The 22,405-nt window shown below is 40.7% G+C and overlaps 1 protein-coding gene across 5 annotated transcripts in view; it reads right to left on the bottom strand.

Annotated features, from left to right (window-relative positions):
- Window positions 1–15,583, bottom strand: part of NAP1L1 (nucleosome assembly protein 1 like 1) — a 35,275-nt gene extending 19,692 nt beyond the window's left edge. For 2 of the 5 annotated variants that reach the window (XM_080661692.1, XM_080661694.1), the window contains exons 1-2: window positions 15,265–15,421; window positions 4,158–4,195 (exon numbers count right to left, since the gene is read on the bottom strand). In XM_080661692.1, coding sequence (XP_080517818.1) covers window positions 4,158–4,174 — 17 coding nt within the window. In that variant the 5' untranslated portion in view covers window positions 4,175–4,195; window positions 15,265–15,421. Of the gene's footprint in view, window positions 1–4,157; window positions 4,196–15,264 lie in introns of all 5 variants that reach the window. The other 3 variants (XM_080661693.1, XM_080661695.1, XM_080661691.1) reach the window with 3 other exon arrangements.
- Between the last annotated feature and the right edge of the window lie 6,822 nt (window positions 15,584–22,405).

Here is a 22,405-nt window from a genome sequence, read left to right as displayed (position 1 = left end):
GAGAAACCTCCCTTTATAGGATGGTAAATAGCTAAGAGGCTTTTTTTTTTTTTTTTTTTTTTACCTTGCTTCCTCCCTAGAATATGGATGTGATGGCTACAGCCTGGGCAGCCACACTGGACCATGAGGCAACCTAGAGAATAGAAGTCACCAGCTAAGGATGAAGGAGTTTGGAAAAACAGAAGAATTCTGGATCCCTGATGGCTGTGGAGCAACTACTGTATATCAGCCTGTACTCACTATCTTTGTGGACTTTCATCCTTTTTCTTTACTTCACAGTGAAGATGGGGAAAAACAGTAAAAATTAAAAAGGCCTGAGACTACTTTATGCTTAGAGCAAAGCCAGGAGGATGGCAGCATTGGAAGAGAAGGTGAAAAATAGTAAGATAACAGTCTTCCCATTTCATCTTAAAAATCTAGTTTCTGAAGATTGAGATTATAATCAGCATTAAAAAGGTAAATAATATCTAAGTCAATATATAGGGATTTTACTATTTATTTGATTCAGTTGCTTTACATGTTCAGAAAAGCATTTGAAAATGTTTCATATATGGACAAATACTATCTAAGTTTCACATGGGGACAAGCACAGAAAAAGTCAACTGTATTCTGCTAGCAAAATTTACATTCCCATCAACTAAAGGGGAAAAATAAAATCAGCCTTCTCATCAAAAACAAAATAATCATTTCTGGAGTATCTATGACATAGTGTAAACTTGCTCTTCCTTCAGTGTCATTTCATTCAACCACTTATTAAACATCTAAATCTTAAAGCTTTAAAACAGGGGTCCACAAACTATGTGACATGGCCAAATCCAGCCCACTCCTATTTTTGTAAGTAAAGTTTTATTGGAATACAGCCAGTTAATTAATTTATGTATTGTCTATGGCTGCTTTCACACTGTAACAGCAGAGCTGAGTAGTTACAAAAGATCATATGGCCCAAAATGCCTAAAATATTTAAGATCAGGTCCTCTACACAGAAAGTTTGCTACTTTTGCTTTACATAACAAGAATCCCCTCTTCCCTTTCCTCTCCAAAGGCTCACAGGCATCCAAAATTAAATAATGAAAGAGGTCATGAACTCTTTTTTTTCCCCCCTCAAAATTTAAAAAATGAAAGTGCCTGAAGGGTGTGGCTCAGTTGTTGAGCATCGACCTATGAACTAGGTCACATTTCGATTCCAGGTCAGGGCACATGCCCAGGTTGTGGGTTCAATTCCCAGTAGTGGGTGTGCACAGGAGGCAGCTGGTCAATGATTCTTGCTCATCACTGATGCTTCTATCTCTCTCTCTGTCTCCCTTCCTCTCTGAAATCAATAAAAACATGTATTAAAAAAAAAAAAGACAGTTAAGATGGCAAATTGCACATAATCATTTGATCTCAATCCTTCCAGGATCCCCACTAAAATTATGATAAAGGGTTTTTAAACAGACACACTCTGAAGAATAGACAAGGAGACTCAGGAGCAGCAACTTCACTGAGGACTGAAATCTAAGCAGTGGGAAAGCTGAGAACCAGCTCAAACACAGAATCTTAAAAAGAACACTTAATCTGAATAAAATAGGGAGGACAGAGCAAAACCTGCTAAGCAGTTAAATTCTCAGATCCTTTCCCTCACTACAGCAGATGATAGTTTCTTCTCTGGAAAGGGTTAAACTGAGAAGCTGGACCGAAGGATCACAGACAGTTACTAGTATCAAAGATATGACAATATGCACACTAGAATACTGAATATGTAGAGACTCCTCCCTAGCAGTCATCTCCCAATTTGGCTCCCAGAACACCCACCCTTCACTAAGGTGTATCTGACCAGCCCAGGAAAAAAAAGCAAAAAAAACATTCTGTCACTGGGGATTCATAACAAATGCCCACACTGGTGACCTTACATTAAAGTCCCAAATGAACAAGCATCCCCACAACACTCAAATGTTCAGTCAACTTTTTAAAACATTCTTCAACTGCCTGTCCCACCCCACCCCAATCTTAATGATTACCTTCTTTTTTGAGGAAAGCCTCTTACATTGAGACCAAAACAGAGGAAGGATAAAATTTTTGAGCAAATAAGACTACACAGGGGAAGGAAGCATCCAGAAAAATATATTATAATCCATAAAACAAGAACAAGATGCTAAAAAACAGGAACAGAGAGCAAAGGAGCTCATGAAAACTAAAAAAATAAAAATTTAGAAAATACAAAGAGTTGAAAGATAAAGTTTCTTTAGCTTTCCTTAGAAAGAGCAATGAGACAAAGATGGAAAATAGTACAAAAGGTAATTAGAAGAATCAGTCCAACATACAACATAACAGGAGATCCAGAAAGAGAAAACAGAATCAAAATAAGAATATTCCCCGGTACTTAAGGTCCACCAGTGAATGCACAACACAAGCGATAAAAAAAAAAATTGTTCCAATAATATAAAATTTCTGAATTCTGAAACCAGAGTAGCTTCCAGAATAAAGATACATTGTGTGATTTTTTTTTAAGTGCCACATACAAATGATCAAGAATTATGACTCTGAATTTCAAAACAGCAAGACTGGAAGCCAGGTGACAATGGAGCAGCAATACCTTCAAAATTCTTAGAAAAACGATTTCTAAGTTAGAATTCTACAAACTATCATGCATAAGAGCAGAAATGTCATTTTCATTCATGCCATTTAAAATAATTTACTTCCCTTGTACTCTTCCAAGATACTAAAGAACCAACAAAGAAAACAGGGGATATCACAAACAGCAAAACCGAGAGAGGAGAAACTGAGGAAACCTCAGTAAGATAGAAACAGATGCACAATTTCTTAGCTAATGCTAAGAAATCCAGATTGGAGGAATGTGACTGAGGCAACAATACTTTGAAAGCCATGATCACAAAAATGCCTGCTGCCACTCTTCTTTTTATTCTGAAGACAGCATGCATGGGAAAATTAGTCAGATTCTTACATATATAGTACTTCAATGTGTTATCCTTGTGCTAAAATTTTCCTGCTTTTCCATCTCCATGCTCTGTTGTCTGAAACAGCTGTAGATAATCATATCATGCCATCCCTACCCCCAAGTATTCTGTTTTAACCTGTCCTCTAAGTTGGCAGGCTACTGTAAAATTACAAGCAGCATATCCCATTTTTCCTGACCATATTTCTGCAAGATACCCATCCACACTATATTATTAACCCTGTTTGCAGGACGCATGACCTTACCCAATGACTTCTCCAAAATAAGCCCTTGAAAAGTTGAAAAAGCCTCAGTAAAGTTAAAGCCAGACTATGACCCAGACAGCCTTTTATTTTCCTACTAGAGGCCTGATGCACGAAGATTCGTGCAAGAATGGGCCTTCCTTCCCCTGGCTGCTGGCACCACCTTCGCTCCGGCCCAGAGCCGCCTTTCCCCCTTCCCACGCTGCCCAGAGGCCCAGAGCGGCTGGGGTGGTGCGGAAAGCCCCTGGCCGCTCTGTGCCTACATATGCAAATTAACCTGCTATCTTGGTTGGGTTAATTTGCATACTCAGTCCTGAATGGCTGGTGGGCGTCACAAAGGTATGGTCAATTAGCATGTTACTCTTTTATTAGGTAGATCTTGGAACTTTCAACTAATGGTAATATTGCCTTTTTCTTTATATATCTAAGTGTGTGACCACTATTCAGATTGTCAGAATTAAACATTAAGAATTTACAGGTGGTAAATCTCTAAAGAAAAACAACAAAGAAACAAATCAGACAAAAGCCAAGATAGCAATTGAGAGGGGACACACATTCTAACAGTAGTAATGTCCTATTTTTAAAAGCTGTACATAGTGTCCTATTATTCTTTAAACTCTACATAGACAATTTGTAACACTATCTTGTACGTATGGTACATTACAATGTTTGGCATAAAAATCTTTGGGAAATACATATAGGGTAAAGTGGACTCTGCAAGTATTTATGATTCATTATTGTGCTCAGCACTTTCCTAAGAATAAACACTGATAAGTGGTTTACTATATTTATGACAATGAATATATATACTACCTTTTGTCTTGGATACATGGTATGGAACTTTTATAAAGAGTAGGCACTAAACATTAGTCATTACCATACATTTCCTACTACATAGCTAGTACTGCTAACTATATCACAGTACAAATATCTGAAAAAGAAAGGAACTATCTGTCACTTACTTTTCAATGTCTGCCATGTTGTTAGGAACTCCAAATATCTATGGAGAGAAACAACAATGTTAAAAAAAAAAGCATACAATTTATTTAAAACCAAAACCCTTTAAATCAAAACCATGTTGAAAACTATCCCAAAAGAAATGTATACTCCCATTAAAAAAGCATCAGTTAAGCCCTCGCTGGTTTGGCTCAGTGGATAGAGCATTGGCCTGTGGACTGAAGGGTCCCGGGTTAGATTCTGGTCAAGGCACATGCCCAGGTTGTGGGCTCGATCCCCAGTAGGGGGCATGAAGGAGGTAGCCAATCTCATTATTGATGTTTCTATCTCTTCCTCTCCCTTCCTCTCTGAAATCAATAAAAATATATTTTTAGAAAAATCATGGAACAGAGACTTTCATGTAGCCCAAGTAAGTTTTCAGAGGATACAACTTAAAATAAGCAAGTTACTAGTAGGCATTTAGAATCTATCATGTAAGGACTTTTATAATGGCACTGTTGCTAAAAAGTCTAATGTATGTTAGAATCACAGAAAAGAAACACTACAAAGGATCTTTATTCAAATTCCTGTGACACCCAGGAATGGTCAATTTTTGCTTAAACTTTCAGGCTACTTAGTACCCTCACAGAACAAAACCCCCTTCATTTTGAACAGCATTAATTTTTATCTAATTCATGTTTAAAAGCCAAAATTTGCCACCTTCTATACTCATTATGATCCCCCTAAAATCTTTTTTTAAAAGTTTAAAAATCCTTATATCAAATGGCAGCCTTTTAAATTATGTAATGACTAGAGGCCAGATGCACGAAATGCAGCCTCTGCCCGCTACGGCTTCGTGCAGACTGGGTCTAATATTATGCTTTTATTATTATAGATTATTATTATAGACTAGAGGTCCGATGCACGAAATTCATGCAAGTGGCTCGGACCTCGCAGCCTCGGCTTCATCCGGAAGGTCGTCCAGACGTTGGTTCTGCTGTTCAGTCTAATTAGCATATTAGCTATTAACTAGTATATAGGATAGTTTAAAGGTCTGGGTCCCAACCAATGTCAACTAAACCTTCCTGTCTCTTCAAATGTACTTCATATCATATCACTGATGACAACCACACCCGTTAGCCTAACCTAGATATGCTTGCTGGAACACTGTCAACAATGCTCTTGGTTAACCGATCAAAGCACAGCCTAAGTTCTTTCTTATTTAGGATTAGTATTAACTTAAGCCCTAGCTTGTTTGGCTCAGTGGATAGAGCATCGGCCTACTGACCAAAGGGACCTGGGTTCAATTCCAGTCAAGGGCATGTACCTCAGTTGCAGGCTCCTCCCCAGCCTGGGCCCTGGTCAGGGCTCGTGCAGGAGGCAACCAATCAATGTGTTTCTCTCTGTCTTTCCCACTCTCTTTGAAAATCAATGGTAAAATATCTTCAGGTGAGGATTAACCAAAAACAAATTTAAAAACCCTGCTTCTAGAAAACTAAAACTTAAGGTAAAGTGTGTTAGAGTCAGGCAGAAAAATGGCTGAATGCTACTGATAATGCAGATTAGTTAAAAAAAAAGTTCTTAATCAAGCTTAGAACCCCCCATTAAAATGAAGTTTTTATCTTTAAAAAGTTAAAACCTTAGTCTTTAACTCACAAAATGATGTAAGATATGATTCCTTATACCAACATGCTTCATATGCTTATTAAAGTGTTAAGAAGAGGTACTGATTTTAACAGCCAAGATCTAATATTTAGAGTAATATTACACCTACATTGCTAACCCTCAGTGTCCAATTTGTGGTATTACACTTAGAATTCAAACAATAGTTTATTTTTTTGAAAGAGATTCAGAGATTCTGAATCATCAGGTCTGATGGAGCAGACCCAAAAATCCACATTCTAAATAAGAAACATAGCTTCTGAAGTAGGCCATCTTAAGATAATCAGATTACACTGAGAAACACAAGTTTAGGTTAACACCTACATTAATTATTTTACTGCAGCCAAAAATTAAAATCAATGAGAATTTTACTAATCCCACATGAAAATGCTTTCTAAGAAAACTAAAGAATTTCCATTCCTGGCAGCAAGAAGTTAGATCATGCAGATCAATTCTACAAATGAAAAACAATATTTGTTGCCCTGGCAGGTTTGGCTCAGTGGATAGAGCACAGGCCTGGGGAATGAAGAGTCCCGGGTTGATTCAGGTCAAGGGCAGATGCCTGGGTTTCAGGCTCGATCCCCAGTAGGGGGCGTGCAGGAGGCAGCCATCAATGATTCTCATTATTACTTTTTTAAAATATATTTTATTGATTTTTTTATAGAGAGGATACTCTATCCACTGAGCCAAACCGGTGAGAATGATTCTCATTATTGATGTTAAATCTCTCTCTCCCTCTCCCTTCCTCTCTGAAATCAATAAAAAAATATTGTTTTAAAAAAAGGAAAAAAACAATTATTTGTTAAAATCCTAAAAGCAAAGAAAATACTAATAAGATAGTAAGGAATTCCTAACCCCCCAAAAAAGGCAAAAGAGGAAGCAAAATTATAAGTATAAGGAAGTCCCTTTTGGCATGAGGGCAACTGCTGACCACAAATTTATTTTTTATTTTTTTTTACTTTTTTTATTTAATAAATCTTTATTATTCAGATTATTACAATTGTTCCTCTTTTTTCACCCCATAGCTCCCTCCACCCAGTCCCCACCCCACCCTCTGCCCTTACTGCGACCCCACATTGTCCTCATCCATAGGTGTACAATTTTCATCCAGTCTCTTCCCGCACCCCCACCCCCTTTTTCCCCCGAGAATTGTCAGTCCACTCCCTTTCTATGCCCGATTCTATTATAGTCACCAGTTTATTCTGTTCATCAGATTTTTTTATTCACTTGATTTTTAGATTCACTTGTTGATAGATATGTATTTGTTGTTCAGAATTTTTATCTTTACCTTTTTCTTCTTCTTCCTCTTCTTAAAGAATACCTTTCAGCATTTCATATAATACTGGTTTGGCGGTGATGAACTTCTTTAGCTTTTTCTTGTCTGTGAAGCTCTTTATCTGCCCTTCAATTCTGAATGATAGCTTTGCTGGGTAATCTTGGTAGTAGGTTCTTGCTATTCATCACTTTGAATATTTCTTGCCACTCCCATCTGGCCTGCATAGTTTCTGTTGAGAAATCAGCTGACAGTCGTATGGGTGCTCCCTTGTAGGTAACTAACTGTTTTTCTCTTGCTGCTTTTAATATTCTCTTTGTCTTTTGCTCTTGGCATTTTAATTATGTCTTGGTGTGGTCCTCTTTGGATTCCTTTTGTTTGGGATTCTCTGCGCTTCCTGGACTTGTAAGTCTATTTCTTTCACCAGGTGGGGGAAGTTTTCGGTCATTATTTCTTCAAATAGGTTTTCAGTATCTTGCTCTCTTCTCTTCTTCTGGCACCCCCATAATTCTGATGTTGGTACGCTTAAAGTTGTCCCAGAGGCTCATTACACTATCTTCATGTTTTTGGATTCTTTTTTCTTTTCCAGTTGGGTGTTTTCTGCTTCTTCATATTTCAAATCTTTGACTTGATTCTTGCGATCCTCTAGTCTGCTGTTGGATCTTTGTATATTGTTTTTTATTTCAGTCAGTGTATGCTTAATTTCTGATTGGTCCTTTTTCATAGCCTCAAGGGTCTCACTAAATTTATGGACTTTTCTAGGAAATTCTTGAAAAACCTTATAACCGTGGTTTTGAACTCTATATCCAATCATTTGCTTTCCTCCATTTCTTTCATTTGTGACCTGTTTGTCTCCGCATTTTGGCTGCATCCCTGTTGGTAAGAGTGACTTTGTGTGCTAGGTGTCCTATAGGGCCCAGTGGCTCAGCCTCTCCAGTTACCTGAGGTGGACACTCTTGGTGCACCCCTTTGTGGGCTGTGTGCACAGGCTTGTTGTAGTTAAGCCTTGATTGTTGTTGGTATCACTGGGAGGAATTGACTGTGAGGATCCAGGCCAATTGGCTATGAGGATCAGCTGTGTCTACGATGGGGAGCTTCTGTGCTGGAGACACCCTTATGAGACAAGACTTGCTTCAGTGGGGCTTTGGTGCTCACTGAGTCTGCCCCTTGAGTGTGTCCCTTATGGATCTGAGGAGTTGTAATCTGGATGGTCCCACTCTGACCCCTGGGTACACTGGCTCTTGGATCTCCAAGGAGGTGCTAATTTAGCCTCTGTCTGAGGCTACCCAGCAGGAGCTACAGAGAGATCTGCAGATTCCTCTTCTTTGTTTGGGGTTTGGAGGTGCCCAGATGAGGTCCAGCTGTGAAGCAATGCAAGCTGCTGCAGGGCCTTGGGCCTTCTTTTGGATGTTCTGGGTCTCACTGACTCAACTGCAGTTTGTTATGTAAGTTTAGAATTGAAAGGACCCGGCCATTCATATGCAAAAGCCTCTGCGCTCAGCTTGGATGGGGTGGAGTCTCAGGGCAGAGAGCAACCAGCAATGGCTTCATGGGGCGGGATCTCAGAGCGGAGCAAACAGCTATGGCTCCCCGTCAGTCCTACCCCCGGGTCTCAGTGTCCCGCAGTAATCCCTGCAAGCACCTGAGAGAAAGCTACCCTCGAGTTTCGCCCACTGCAAGACAGTCCAGTTTCTCCCCGTATGAGTCTGGGTCCCCAGAGTCTCACCTGGAACTGGAGTTCAGAGAGGTCAGGAGCTTTTGTCTCCCTCCCGAATGAGAGAGAGCCAGCTGCGTACTCAGTTGCCAGCCCGCTCCGCGCACGCCTCAGTACCTCTGCCTTTACTTCCGCAGCTCCTTTGAGTCTCAGTGTGCTTTTCTCTTTCCTTCTAGTTGTAGAATTTCCACTTAGCCAGCCTTCCTGTGGTTCTGGATGATCCGTTTTGTCTTTTAGTGGTAGTTTTGAAATTGTTGTGCGAGGCAGCAGTTTAGGTGTTTACCTATGCCGCCATCTTGGTTTCTCCTCTGCCGACTACAAATTTAAACTATTGTAGGGTGAAATCAAAAGCTCTGGACCTTTTCAAGTTGAGCAATCTTTATGACAACCCTCCCCAATTAAGCAGTAACCTCAAAGTGCTAAATTCTCAGGGATAATAAACCAGTTCTCCTGGAAAAAAGCCCAAATTCATTTCATCAGTGTTGCCCTCAAAACCCCAAACTATGAGCTTGAAGTGGTCTCTGACAGCATATCCAAATATAAGCGAAAGGCACCTTCATCCTAGACCTGAAATAATTCATTGAAGTAATTTTCAAGAGCAATAGGGGCAACAGAAAAGAACACAACAGAAACCAGTCTCTGAAAATTTAAATATCGTCAAAAAGGCTACAAATGTATAAGTATAAACATAGATAAAAACAACCATGTTAATTGTGTTTGAAAATACGATGTCTGCATCTGTTATCTACAAGGAACAGTCATCTATTCAAGGTGATATAGCTAATTTGTCAAAGAAATAAATAGAACTTCCAGAAAAAAATAGGTAGATTTAACAGTAAACTAAACACAGTTAGAGAGAGAATTAAGTGAGCTGGAAGCAATCTTCCAAAATATGGCAGAAACTAAAGGATGGAAAACACTATAGTTCAAAGGCATTTTGGGATACAACGAAGTCTAACACAAGTTAGATTTAAGATTTAACACAAGTACTAGGAATAGAGAGAATGGGCAGAATATTTAAAGAAATTAAGAGCAAAAAATTTTCCAGAACTAATGATTGATAGTCCCACAAATCCCAATCAGGATAAATAAGTCAGCTCTTTTCAGTAATACCAAAAGACAACAGAATGTGCTGTTATGCTTAACATGCTGAAAATAACAAAGGATTTTAAATATATTTTTTTATTGATTTCAGAGAGGGAGCAAAAGAGATAGAACCATCAATGATGAGAATCATTGATCGACTGCCTCCTCCACACCCCCCCTACTGGGGATCGAGCCTGCAAACTGGGTATGTGCTCTGACCGGAAATCCAACCAGTAACCTCTTGATTCATGGGTTGAAGTTCAACCAGTGAGCCTCACTAGCCAGCCAAGGATTTTTAGAATATTACACCCAACAAAAACAACCTTTAAGTATGAAGATAAAACAAACTTTTGGGCAAAAATTTCTCCAGCACTCTCACTAATAAATTTCATATGGACCTTCTTCAAGCAGAAGGCAAGTGATCCCAAATGGAAGGTCTAAGATATAAGAAATGAGGGGCAAAAAGGATATCCAAATGTTTTTAAGTAAGTATTTTAACTAAAGTCCCCCATTAAAAATTGTCAGTGAAATACAATCCTAACCAAAAAAATAAAATTGGTATCACTGTATTAACATTAGAAAACCAACTTTAAGTAAAAGCATCCTATATAATAAAGAGCTAACATGCTAATTAGACCAAACAGCAGATCATCGGAAGACCTTCAGGTCAAAGCCGACCTTCTGGACAAAACCGGGGCTAGGAAGGCCCGAGCCCCTTGCACAAATTTCATGCATCAGGACTCTAGTTACTAGAGATAAAAAGATGAAAGGTTCGCCATAGCTGATTTGGCTCAGTGGATAGAGCATCGGCCTGTGGACCGAAGGGTTCCAGGTTCAATTCCCATCAAGGGCACATGCCTGGGTTGTATGCTCGATCCCTCTTAAGGGGAGTGCAGGCGGTAGCCAATCAATGATTCTCTCTCATCATTGAAGTTTCTTTCTCTCTCCCTTCCTCTCTGAAAGCAATAAAAAATACATATTTTTTTTAAAAGTGAAAGGTTCAACTCACCATCCGAAATATATAATATATAGAAGATCTCAATGAAAAGATAAGGTTCATCAGGACTGAAAGCATACATTACCCTGAGAACTTGAATGCAAAGAAAACCTTTCAGTGGAGAAAAAGAGGGTAGCAAGTGATAGAATCAGGCCATACACTGAATATTTTGTGATATTATAATAGCTAGATGTCCAGAAATGAGCTATCTAGTAACTTATCAATGCAATAAACCCAATTCTAAATAAGTTCTCCTTACTTTCAATGAGCAGGAAAGTTAACATTTATAGGGCCTACTCTATAGTGAATTAAGCTTTCCTCTTATTTACAGAAAAAATAGTAAGCAACTTGTTCAGCAACACACCAGAGGTTAAGTGAAGAAACTAGGAATTAAAATCTGACTTTTAAAAGCCATACCCAATCCACCATTCCAAATACCAAGGTGCCTTCTCTATCAGCCTACTGCTCCATAGATTACAAACTAATTATTCCTTTATGAAAAATTACTACTTTGTGATGAAACAGCCAATCACTACAAACTACACGTTTTAAAACAAAAGAGTTAACAGATAAGATTTCCCTTTACCTCAGACCTCATTCCAAATGCACTTCAATAAATCTGTCTTTCAAGTATTGCTGCTCCAATAACATTTTCAGTGGTCCAGGGCCTCAGTACTTTAGTCCCAAGCAAAATGAACTCCTATTTGCGAACACTATCTTCTGTTCAAGGGATCTCATTACCTAAGGTATTATCTGATCCAATGGCAAAGAAATGTACTGGATTTGAAAATACATGCAAGCATAAACAAAAAATTTATTCACCTGAAATGTGACATATGTTGGAAGACAACTTCAAAACCATTAAGTGCCACAGCTTTTCTTTGAAGCATAGTGAAACCCAAGCAAGAGGGCTTTTGAATTCCAAACTGATGTACAGCATAATTTAAGGTAACTGTCCCTTTTAAAGCAATACATAATCCTATTCATAAATCATCATTGCTCAGTTATGCATCCTTGGATAAGTTCTTTCAACTATCCAATTTTCTCAATAAAATGGTCATACTACCTATCTCCAGGAGCACTAAATCAGTTAATAAATACATGCAGAATTTAAAATGTTACCTGAATAATCACCCAATAAGTGCTGACTGTTGTGTTCTTCTGTAACTGTTTACCTTAGAAGGTAATCCAAATAAACTCTTCAAAATTACAGCCCCCTTTCCCAATAAAAATAAAAACATGGTAACCTTCAGAACTAGTACGCAGCAGTAAAAGGCAGTTGATAACCAGAAGTATACGGGTTACTTCTGTGGCAAGCCCAGTAATGTGATCTGGTGGTCTGCTGTCAATGTACTAAACAATACTAGTACAAGGATGAGTGAAAACGACAGAACTCACCTTCTAACCCCTACTCTGCCCAACATGAAAGAACTTCTTATTCAGATGAAATTAGCATGAAATGGGACTTATATGTTCCTTCATATAAAGAATGTTATAAGTACTACTCCATCCCCCAATCTTTTTCTTCACACCATCATCACAATTCTAGAAAACCAATTTGCTTTTTTGGTTCATAATGTAAGATATATATTCAAATAGGTGCTAAAATATTGACTCAAAGAATCAACAGAATACAAGTCATCACAGATTTGATTACACTTGAGGATTTGAATAGATCATTAGTTTTCTAAATTAATCAGGATCCATTCCCTCTAATCCTTTCTTTCATTAGTATTTCAAATTTACAACCAAGCAAAAAGTGAAGAGTAAGCAAAGTAGTATTTTGACATTATTAAAGAGAAAACCACAGGCCCAAAATGGCCTCACTCATGCTAAAAGCCCATGATACCAAACCTAGATTTAATACCTTATCTAATTGAAGTTTCATCCTCTCCCAAAAACAATCTTTTTAAAGACATGTTTTTATTGATTTCAGTGAGGAAGGGAGAGACAGAAACAATCTTAATCAATCTGGAATTTTTTGCTCAACACCAATTAAGTAATCTGTCCCATGGACCATCTCCTTGCCCCCCTCCACACGCTTGGAAAGAGACAACTGCATAATAGAAACCTCCCAGCCCTAGCTGGTTTGGCTCAGTGGAAAGAGCATCAGGCTGAGGGCTGAAGGGTCCCCAATTTGATTCCAGTCAAGGACACATGCTAGGGGTTGCAGGCTTGATCTCCAGTGAGGGGTGTGCAGGAGGCAGCCAATCAGTGATTCTCTCTCATCACTGATGTTTCTATCCTCTGAAATCAATAAAATAAAATAAAATAAAATAAAATTAAATTAAATTAAAATAAAATAATAAAATAAAATAAGAAACCTCCCTGCTGAAAACAACCCTGTTTTCTTTTTTGTTAACAGCAACCTTGCCCTATCCTCAAAGGGGTGGATGGGATGCTGCCCATCCTTTTAAAAAAGCCAATTAGATCTTCAAATGTACTTGGCTTAATTTTGTTCTTTAACATCTTGAAATCAAACAGATTCTGCTGCTTTTAGCCCCCTTTTCTACAAAAGGACTATGTAATTAATGTTTAGAATCAAATCAATAATCTGGAGATAACATGGAGAAGTTAAATAAGTAATAAAGTGAGCAAAAAAAAGCGCCTGGCTGGTGTGGCTGGATGGTTGAGCGTTAACCCATGAACCAAGACTCCTGGTCAGGGAACATTGCCCAGGCTGTATGCTAGATCCCCCAGTAGGGGGCAACTAGGGGCAATAGATAGATGTCTCTCATAGATGTTTCCATCTCTCTAGCCCTCTCTTCCTCTCTCTAAAAAACAAAACATTTAAAAAGTCAATAGTACTGTATAATTATTTTTTTTAATGATCAATATAATAGCATTTTGTATTAAGTTTTGGTACAGGCAAAATTTTTAAATGCTATATATCAAATAAGAAAAACAATCTATGAAGTCAAGATTATATTAGATGTTTAGTTTCATCTACCCTTCAGGCTTCTTAAAAAACAAACGCACATTTAAATTTGGCCCATTTTTGAGCATTTGATACTCATTAATACTCCCAGAAGATCACTGTAAATCTTTTACCTCCAGTCAGTTTTAAAAAATTATTTATTGATTTTACAAAGGGAGAAACATTGATTTTGTTGTTCCATTTATTCATTCATTGATTCTTGTATTTGCCCTGATAGGGATCAACCAACAACCTTGGCATAACAGGTTAACAGTCTTAACCAACTGAGCTACCTGGTCAGGGCCCCCTCAGTTCTAAATATAAATACAGCAGGTCCTCGGATATTGTGGTTCCCCTCAATGTTGTTTCATTATAAGGTTGACTACGTGGTGTAGGAAATTAACTCTTGTTTATATTGACTAGCCTATGGTAATCTGGTTTCCTTATACATAGTTCCGCTTAAAGTCAAAGAACCTATCTTTTCTGGGAACTTCAATAAAGGAACTAACTTTAAGAAAGCAATGCAAGTCCTAGAATGAAAGACATGGCAAGCCTTCGGTATTGCCACTTCAGAGCCGTTAAAGGGGTACATTAGTTAGGATCAATTCTCCCCCAATAAAAAAGCCTGGTCAAGACACCCATCCAAATTCTAGCTGTACCTGAGGTTCACAAAAATATTCTAGCAATGGAGACCCTGCTTACGCATCACCTAACATTCATACTCTCCTGCTGTATCAATAAAAAGATGAAGACCAAAGAGAAGCAGACTAGGAGCTGGACACCCTCATTGTTCACTACTCATTCTTACATCCCACCATTTCTACAACTTTCAGCAAGAAAGGGCCACTGAAGCTGGGGTCTCCCATCCGTCCCAGGTGGCGGCCACGTGTGAGGGAACCCGCCAGGGTTTCCCCGCCCCACACCGTCGCCACCTCCAGGGGCGGAGAGCCCGGGAGCCTTGCAGCCTCCCCGCCCCAGGGCCTCATCCCTTCACGGCCCCTCCCTCCCATCGGAATTCGCAGCCTCCGCCGTTCTTTCCATCCCCCAGCGGCCTCCTCCGGGTATTAATTTTGAGGAAACGGGGACGTCGAGCCCGGCCGGCACTCCGGGCGCCAGGGGTGTAGTCCTCGCCCCCTCCGAGCGCCGACCGACACCGCGGCCTCGCCCCCGTCCACGCGGAGAAGCCGGTGGCGCTCGGGGTCCCGCGGCGCTGCCTGGCACGGCCCCCGGCCCTCCCAGGCCGCACCAACCCCCGCGCCTCCTCAGCTGTCCCCAAAAAGAGGCGCGGGGTGATCCCGGGGCCCTCTCGGGCTATGGGGTCGAAACTCGGCGGACGGCCCCGGCTCTGGCCTCACAGAACGAGCCGGAGCCTCGGACTCCCCCCGCGACCCAGCTCTGGCCTCCGTCCCTCCGCCCCGACCCTCCGCGCCGACCGCCAGACCGACATTCCGTTCCCCCTTCTCGTTCAGGCCCCCATCCGTTACCGATGGCGAGCACTGGAAGCCCGGCGGCCGGAGCTGCGCAGTCCGTGACTCTGGGCAGCGGCGGGAGGAGCAGGAGGCGGCGCTGCGAGCAGATGGCGCTAAAAAAGACCCAAGAGCCCGCCGCTCGCGCTCATATACAATTAGCGTCAGCACGTAGGGCCACACCGCCGCCCTCCCCCTGGCCTCGCCGTCGCCTAGCAACGCGAGCGGGAGGCGGGCCCAGGACGAGTCGCTTAGCAACAGAACCGTCCTTCTTCTCTAGCGACCTCCACGCCCTCGGCGCCCAGCTTGGGTTTCTCCGTTCCCGCTTCCGCCCCCTACTACGCACCAGGCCATCTCGCATTTTATCCGCTGCTCTGGAAAGGAAATTTCAAGCCCTTTCGTTCCCGAGAAAGGCCTTGAACTTCGCGTCTCGTCCCTATGCGCCTCGCTCCCCTTGGCGTGAGGCTGGCAGAGGATGAAGGGGAGGGAAGGCAGCCGTCTGGTCCCGGCTGGCCCCAACGTGATGGGGAGCGATGTTTAGTTCCTAATTCCTGCGTCTCCCTTTCCCGGGTAACCATTTTCTCCCCCCGCCCATTTCTTCCCCCAAAAACAACAGCGCTTCCCTCCTGACCACCTCAGTGGCGGCTTCTACCGGTTTTGCTTCTCCTGAGAGTGGATCTCCGTGCCTTCCAGAGGTGCTCCTCATCCCAACTTCAATATCCTTTTACTTGACTCGTGGTCCCTCATTTTTGCTTCAGTTCTTTTGATGGATGAAAGTGGCACGTTTTTGTGTTTTCTCTGGATGCTTTATAGTGAGAATAGACTTGGTTCATCTTTCTGAAAAAGTAAATCCCATGTAAATGCTCAAGATTGCCGAACGGCTGGGCTGTTTTTCAGTTGATGTTGGATTGACTAATAGTCACTCTTAAAACAGTGGTTCTCAAAGTGTGGTCCGGGTTCCCAGACGCTTTCTAGGGGAAGGTCAAATGTAAAAATACTAAAAAGTTATTTGCTGCCCTAGCCGGTTTGGCTCAGTGGATAGAGCCTCCGCCTGCGAACTGAAAGGTCCCAGGTTCGATTCCGGTCAAGGGCACATACCTGGGTTGTGGGCTCGATCCCCAGTGGGGGACTTGCAGGAGGCAGCCGATCCATGATTCTCTCTCATCACGGGTGTTTCTATTTCTCTTTACCTCTTCCTTCCTCTCTGAAATCAATTAAAATATATTAAAAAAAAATAAAAAGTTATTTGCTTTTTGCACGTTTATTCTCACAGTGGAGTTTTCCAGAGGCTACATGACATGTGATATGGAAGCATTGAAAACAGCAAATGTTACCTACCACGCAGTCATCTGCTGTTTAACCAGACATTAGAGATTTGCAAAAATGTGAAAGAATGTTTTGTAAAGTAGTTACTTTTGTCAACTAATGATAGTTGGGGCTAATTCAAACCAGCAGGAACTCCAATGTGGGTTCGTGAAGAAGGAAACTTGGCGCAAATAGCTCAATTGTGACAGCATGAGGAGCAGCTCAATTATGAAACAGCACCGGTGAGGCCTCTCTCCAGCCAGAAAGCGCTGTTCTGCCCTGGTCAGGTCCAGTCTGCTGCGCCTGCTCTGCTAGTGGCCTCAATGTTTCAACTCCAGCCTCAGAACCTCCGTCTTCAGTCTTCCGTGGAAAGTGTGCTATCCAAGCCACAGGGGATCTTATTTATAGAAGTCCCTGTCCCTGGTCCCTGATTGGGCCACCCTCATGTAAATGAGGCTCCAACTCCTCAGTTTGATTGGTCAGAATGAAGCTGCTCTGATTGGTCAGTGAAGATACAGCAGCACAGCTCTGACTGTAGAAGGGAAGTCTCAGTCCTATAGATTGAAATAGGAACTTTGTTAAGAGTTGGCTCAGAATTGTAGGCAGGCATGTCAGTGCTGGAGGCAGGCAGTTTAGCAGGGGTTTGCCTGAGCGGGCCCCTGTTTAGAAACCACTGCTAGGCTCTGCTTTTAAATTTGAGCCGTCAGTCAGTCACCGGGAGCACTTAGTAGGTATCTTCTTTTTTAGGGTCAATACTTCATATAAAAGATTCTTTCATATTTAATTGGTTTATTGTTTTAAATAAGAAATAACTATTCTTAAAATGTCTTTGTTTTAATTTCTAATGTGATAAATATCAGTATCTTCAATGCGCATAGTTCTTTGGGGTCCTCAGTTTTTAAGTGTAAAGGGTCCTGAAACCAAAATGTTTGAGAACCTCTTCTTTAAATGTTGCACTCCTTGAAACTTCAAACTGCCTAGAGTTATCTATTGTAAGCTCACATTTAGCAACTATCTCTGTTCCATTTGAGAGAGTACAGTTTTTTCCCTTGACACTCCCCAATTCATTGAAATTAGTTGCTTTTCCCACTCTATGCTACAGATGCCTGTTTACCTATTCATTTTGGTTTTTCACATGTGATTCTTTTGTTTTTCTCAATATTTTTATTGTTTTAACCTTTTTTTCTTTATGTATATCCTACTCAACAATGATGTAAGGCTAACAAGGATTATAATAACATCAGTAATGACTCCATGAAGAATCCACAATACATAAACTAGGTGCACCAGTGCCCAATATGTACATACATTTGGCACTATTTTCAGTGGAGGTCTCAAGAGCACTGTATTGTAATCAAAGCTATGCACAATGCAAGGTAATTCACATACTAAAAATGAACTAAATAGCTTTCTCTTCCTTTCCGTAAACCTTTTTGGTGGTAGAACAACTTCTGAGACCAAATTGAGAAGTTAGCCTTCATGATAGTTTCTATCCCACTCCAGGGGGCCCCCAACAATTTCAGGCACTGACCTAGTGCCCCAAATTTCTGATGCTTCAACTCCCAACCTCAGGTTTAAGGGCTTATCATTACTAGTCTTTATATATATGTAAATATATATATTTTTCCCCTCTTCTCCAGCATCCTCCCCCAGCTTCCTCCTCCCTTTCTTTCAATGTATCCTAGTCAATCTAAAAAATTAAACAATAACAAATTGCTAATCATGCCTTTTAATGTGATCTTTTGAACCACAGTTTGTAAGTCTAAACCTCTGCCATTTAAGTCCAGGGAAGGCCAAGCATTTATTCATTCGTTAAACAAATATTTTTGTCAGGAACAACTTGAGACACTGGAAATACAACATTGAACAAGAAAGACAAGATTCTTGATTTTTAGTGAGCTTAAGTTTTAGTGAAGTTGAGCAAGTGACAGACAAATAATGAAATAATTGTAGATATTAGTAAGTGAAAGAGCTATGAAGAAAATAAAATGAGACAAAGGGGTAGAAGATGAATAACCTAAAGTAACCATTGAGCTTTGCACATTGATCCCTCTTAGATTCCCAGGTCACACAACGTAGTTAAATCATCTAATTACTAAAAATGGTGGCCCTGGTCACTGACCTTGGACTATGCTAGACTTTTGGTTTAAAGTTCCTTTTTCTTCATCCCCCATTATTTTCACTTGATAGATTTTTTTTTATAGCATTGTCACCTAGTCGATTAGAAGTATGGCTCTGGGAGTCAAACACCCCAGGTTTGTCCCTATTTTGTTGTGAAATTTTAAACAATATGTAAGTTGCATAACATGGTACCTGACATATAATAAACACTAAGAGTTAAACATTATAAACCTCTTACTAAGGTTACTGTATTTGTTTTTGCTTTATTTAAAGATTGAGGGAACTTCCCTGAAGTCTTCTAATAATATCTAACACTTTTTTTTAATATATATTTTTATTGATTTCAGAGAGGAAGGAAGAGGGAGAGAGAGATAGAAACATCCATGATGAGAGAGAATCATGGATCAGCTGCATCCTGCAAGTCCCCCCACTGGAGATCGAGCCCACAACCCAGGCATATGCCCTTGACCGGAATCGAACCTGGGACCTTTCAGTTCCCAGGCCAACGCTCTATCCACTGAGCCAAACCAGCTAGGGCAGACACTGTTTTTGTGAAATATTTTATCAAAAGCTAACTTTTTACAAATTTTTATTTTTAATTGATTTCAGAGGGGAAGGGAGAGGACAGACAGATAGAAACATCAATGATGAGAGAGAATTTTTGATTGGCTGCCTCCTGCACGCCCCCTACTAGGGATCGAGCCTGCAACCTGGGCATGTGCCCTTGACTGGAATCCAACCTGGGACCCTTCAGTCCACAGGCCAACGCTCTATCCACTGAGCCAAACTGGCTAGGGCCACAATTTTTCCTGAGCTGAAAGAATCTACATAATTACCACAAAAGTAGTATAACCGAAATTTCTAAATTGGATCCAGATACTAAGAGATCAACCAGACAAGCCAATAACAAAGAATATTTTTTTAATTTAATAAATCTTTATTGTTCAGATTATTACAGTTGTTCCTCTTTTATCCCCCATAGCTCCCCTCCAACTGGTTCCCACCCCACCCTCTGCCCTAAACCCCGCCCCCACATTGTCCTCATCCATAGGTATACGATTTTTGTCCAGTATCTTCCCACACCCCCCACACCCCTTTACCCCCGAGAATTGTCAGTCCACTCCCTTTCTATGCCCCTGATTCTATTATAGTCACCAGTTTATTCTGTTCATCAGACTTTTTTATTCACTTGATTTTTAGATTCACTTGTTGATAGATATATATTTGTAGTTCATAATTTTTATCTTTACCTTTTTCTTCTTCTTCCTCTTCTTAAAGAATACCTTTCAGCATTTCGTATAATACTGGTTTGGCGGTGATGAACTCCTTTAGCTTTTTCCTATCTGTGAAGCTCTTTATCTACCCTTCAATTCTGAATAATAGCTTTGCTGGGTAGAGTAATCTTGGTTGTAGGTTCTTGCTATTCATCACTTTGAATATTTCTTGCCACTCCCATCTGGCCTGCATAGTTTCTGTTGAGAAATCAGCTGACAGTCATATGGGTGCTCCCTTGTAGGTAACTAATTGTTTTTCTCTTGCTGCTTTTAATATTCTCTCTTTGTCTTCTGCTCTTGGCATTTTAATTATGATGTGTCTTGGTGTGGTCCTCTTTGGATTCCTTTTGTTTGGGGTTCTCTGCGCTTCCTGGACTTGTAAGACTATTTCTTTCACCAGGTGGGGGAAGTATTAGGTCATTATTTCTTCCAATAGGTTTTCAGTATCTTGCTCTCTCTCTTCTTCTGGCATCCCGTTAATTCGGATGTTGGTACACTTGAAGTTGTCCCAGAGGCTCCTTACACTATCTTCATATTTTTGGATTCTTTTTTCTTTTTGCTTTTCCGGTTGAGTGTTTTTTGCTTCTTTGTTTTTTAAATCTTTGACTTGATTCTTGAAATCCACTCGTCTGTTGTTAGATCTCTGTATAATATTTTTTATTTCAGTCTGTGTATGCTTAATTTCTGATTGGTCCTTTTTCATATCCTCTAGGGTCTCGCTAAATTTATCGACCTTTTCTAGAAAATTCTTGAAAAACCTTATAACCGTGGTTTTGAACTCTATATCCAGTCGTTTGCTTACCTCCATTTCTTTCATTTGTGATCTGTTTCTTTGTCTCCGCATTTTGGTTGCTTCCCTGAGTTGATAGAGTGGCTTTGTGTGCTAGGTGTCCTATAGGGCCCAGTGGCTCAGCCTCTCCAGTTACCTGAGGTGGACACTCTTGGTGCACCCCTTTGTGGGCTGTGTGCACAGTCTTGTTGTAGTTAAGCCTTGATTGTTGTTGGTATCACTGGGAGGAATTGACCTCCAGGCCAATTGGCTGTGAGGATCAGCTGTGTCTATGCTGGGAGAACTTCTTTGCTGGAGACACCCTTATGAGACAAGACTTGCAAAAGCCTCTGTGCTCAGCTTGGATGGGGCGGAGTCTCAGGGCAGAGCAGACAGCTCCAGTTTCCCGTCAGCCCTGCCCTAACAGGCCCCTGTGTCTCAGGGTCCCATGGTAATCGCTGCAAGCACCTCTGAGAGAAAGCCGCCCTCGAGTTCCACCCGCTGCCAGACAGTACAGTTTCTCCCTGTATGAGTCTGGGTCCCCAGAGTCTTGCCCGGAACTGGAGTTCAGAGAGGTCGGGAGCTTTTGTCTTCCTCCCGCTTGAGAAAGCCAGCCGCATACTCAGTTGCCCGCCCTCTCCTTGCCCAAGCACCTCGGTACCTCTGCCTTGTGCAGTTCCTCTTAGTCTCAGTGTGCTTTTATCTTTCCTGACAGTCCAGTTTCACCCCAAATGAGTCTGGGTCCCCAGAGTCTCACCCGGAACTGGAGTTCAACGCAGTCAGGAGCTTTTGTCTCCCTCCCGCTTAAGAAAGCCAGCTGCGCACTCAGTTGCCAGTCCTGTCCGCACACGCATCTCAGTACCTCTGGCTCCTGCAGCTCCTCTGAGTCTCAGTGTGCTTTTCTCTTTCCTTCTAGTTGTAGAATTTCCACTCAGCCAGCTTTCCTGTGGTTCTGGATGATATCTGTTTTGTCTTTTAGTTGTAATTTTGAAATTGTTGTGCGAGGCCGCAGTTTAGGTGTTTACCTATGCTGCCATCTTGGTTTCTCCTCCAAAGTCAATATTTTAAATGTGCTTGTGTCTGTATTTCAGAACCTAAATAATGGGAAAGGACATAGGGTTGAAAGTCAGACAGGCATACATTCATCCCAACACTCTGTGACTTTACACAAGTACTTATGCACTCTGACCCTTGGGTTTCCCCATTTGTAAAGTGCATTAATAATTCTAATAACAGCTGCCTCTTCATTAACATGAAACAGAGAAATATGTAAGCCTCCAGAGCAATGACTTTCACTTATAGTACGGAATAAATGTTTATTTTCTCCCCCCCAATAAATAAGTATGCAAAATGTCTAATTGCAAGAATAATAATTGTAATCTAAAAACTACACAAGTATATTTAAATAACTGATATCATAGTTTTGAATCTGGTTTTATTTTTTCTAAATTATTATATAAATGCAGTCAATGTAAATTCATAAAATTATAAAATCAACCTAAATTCCAGGGGAGAATTGTGAAAAAGTTGCCTTAAATTTCTCCCTCTATATCCAAAGAAGGATAAATAGGTTTTTTTTTAATTTGAAAATATCTTTATTTTGCTGTCATTTTTATTAAAATTTTATTTAAACTATTGAAGATTCACATGCTGTTGTACAAAATAACACAGAGAGATCCACCTAAATTTT

The sequence above is a fragment of the Plecotus auritus genome, assembly GCF_963455305.1.
Source record: "Plecotus auritus genome assembly, chromosome: 3".
Lineage (NCBI taxonomy): Eukaryota > Metazoa > Chordata > Mammalia > Chiroptera > Vespertilionidae > Plecotus > Plecotus auritus.
The sequence above is the reverse complement of the archived record's forward strand: the minus strand, read 5'-3'. Positions and strand labels throughout refer to the sequence as shown.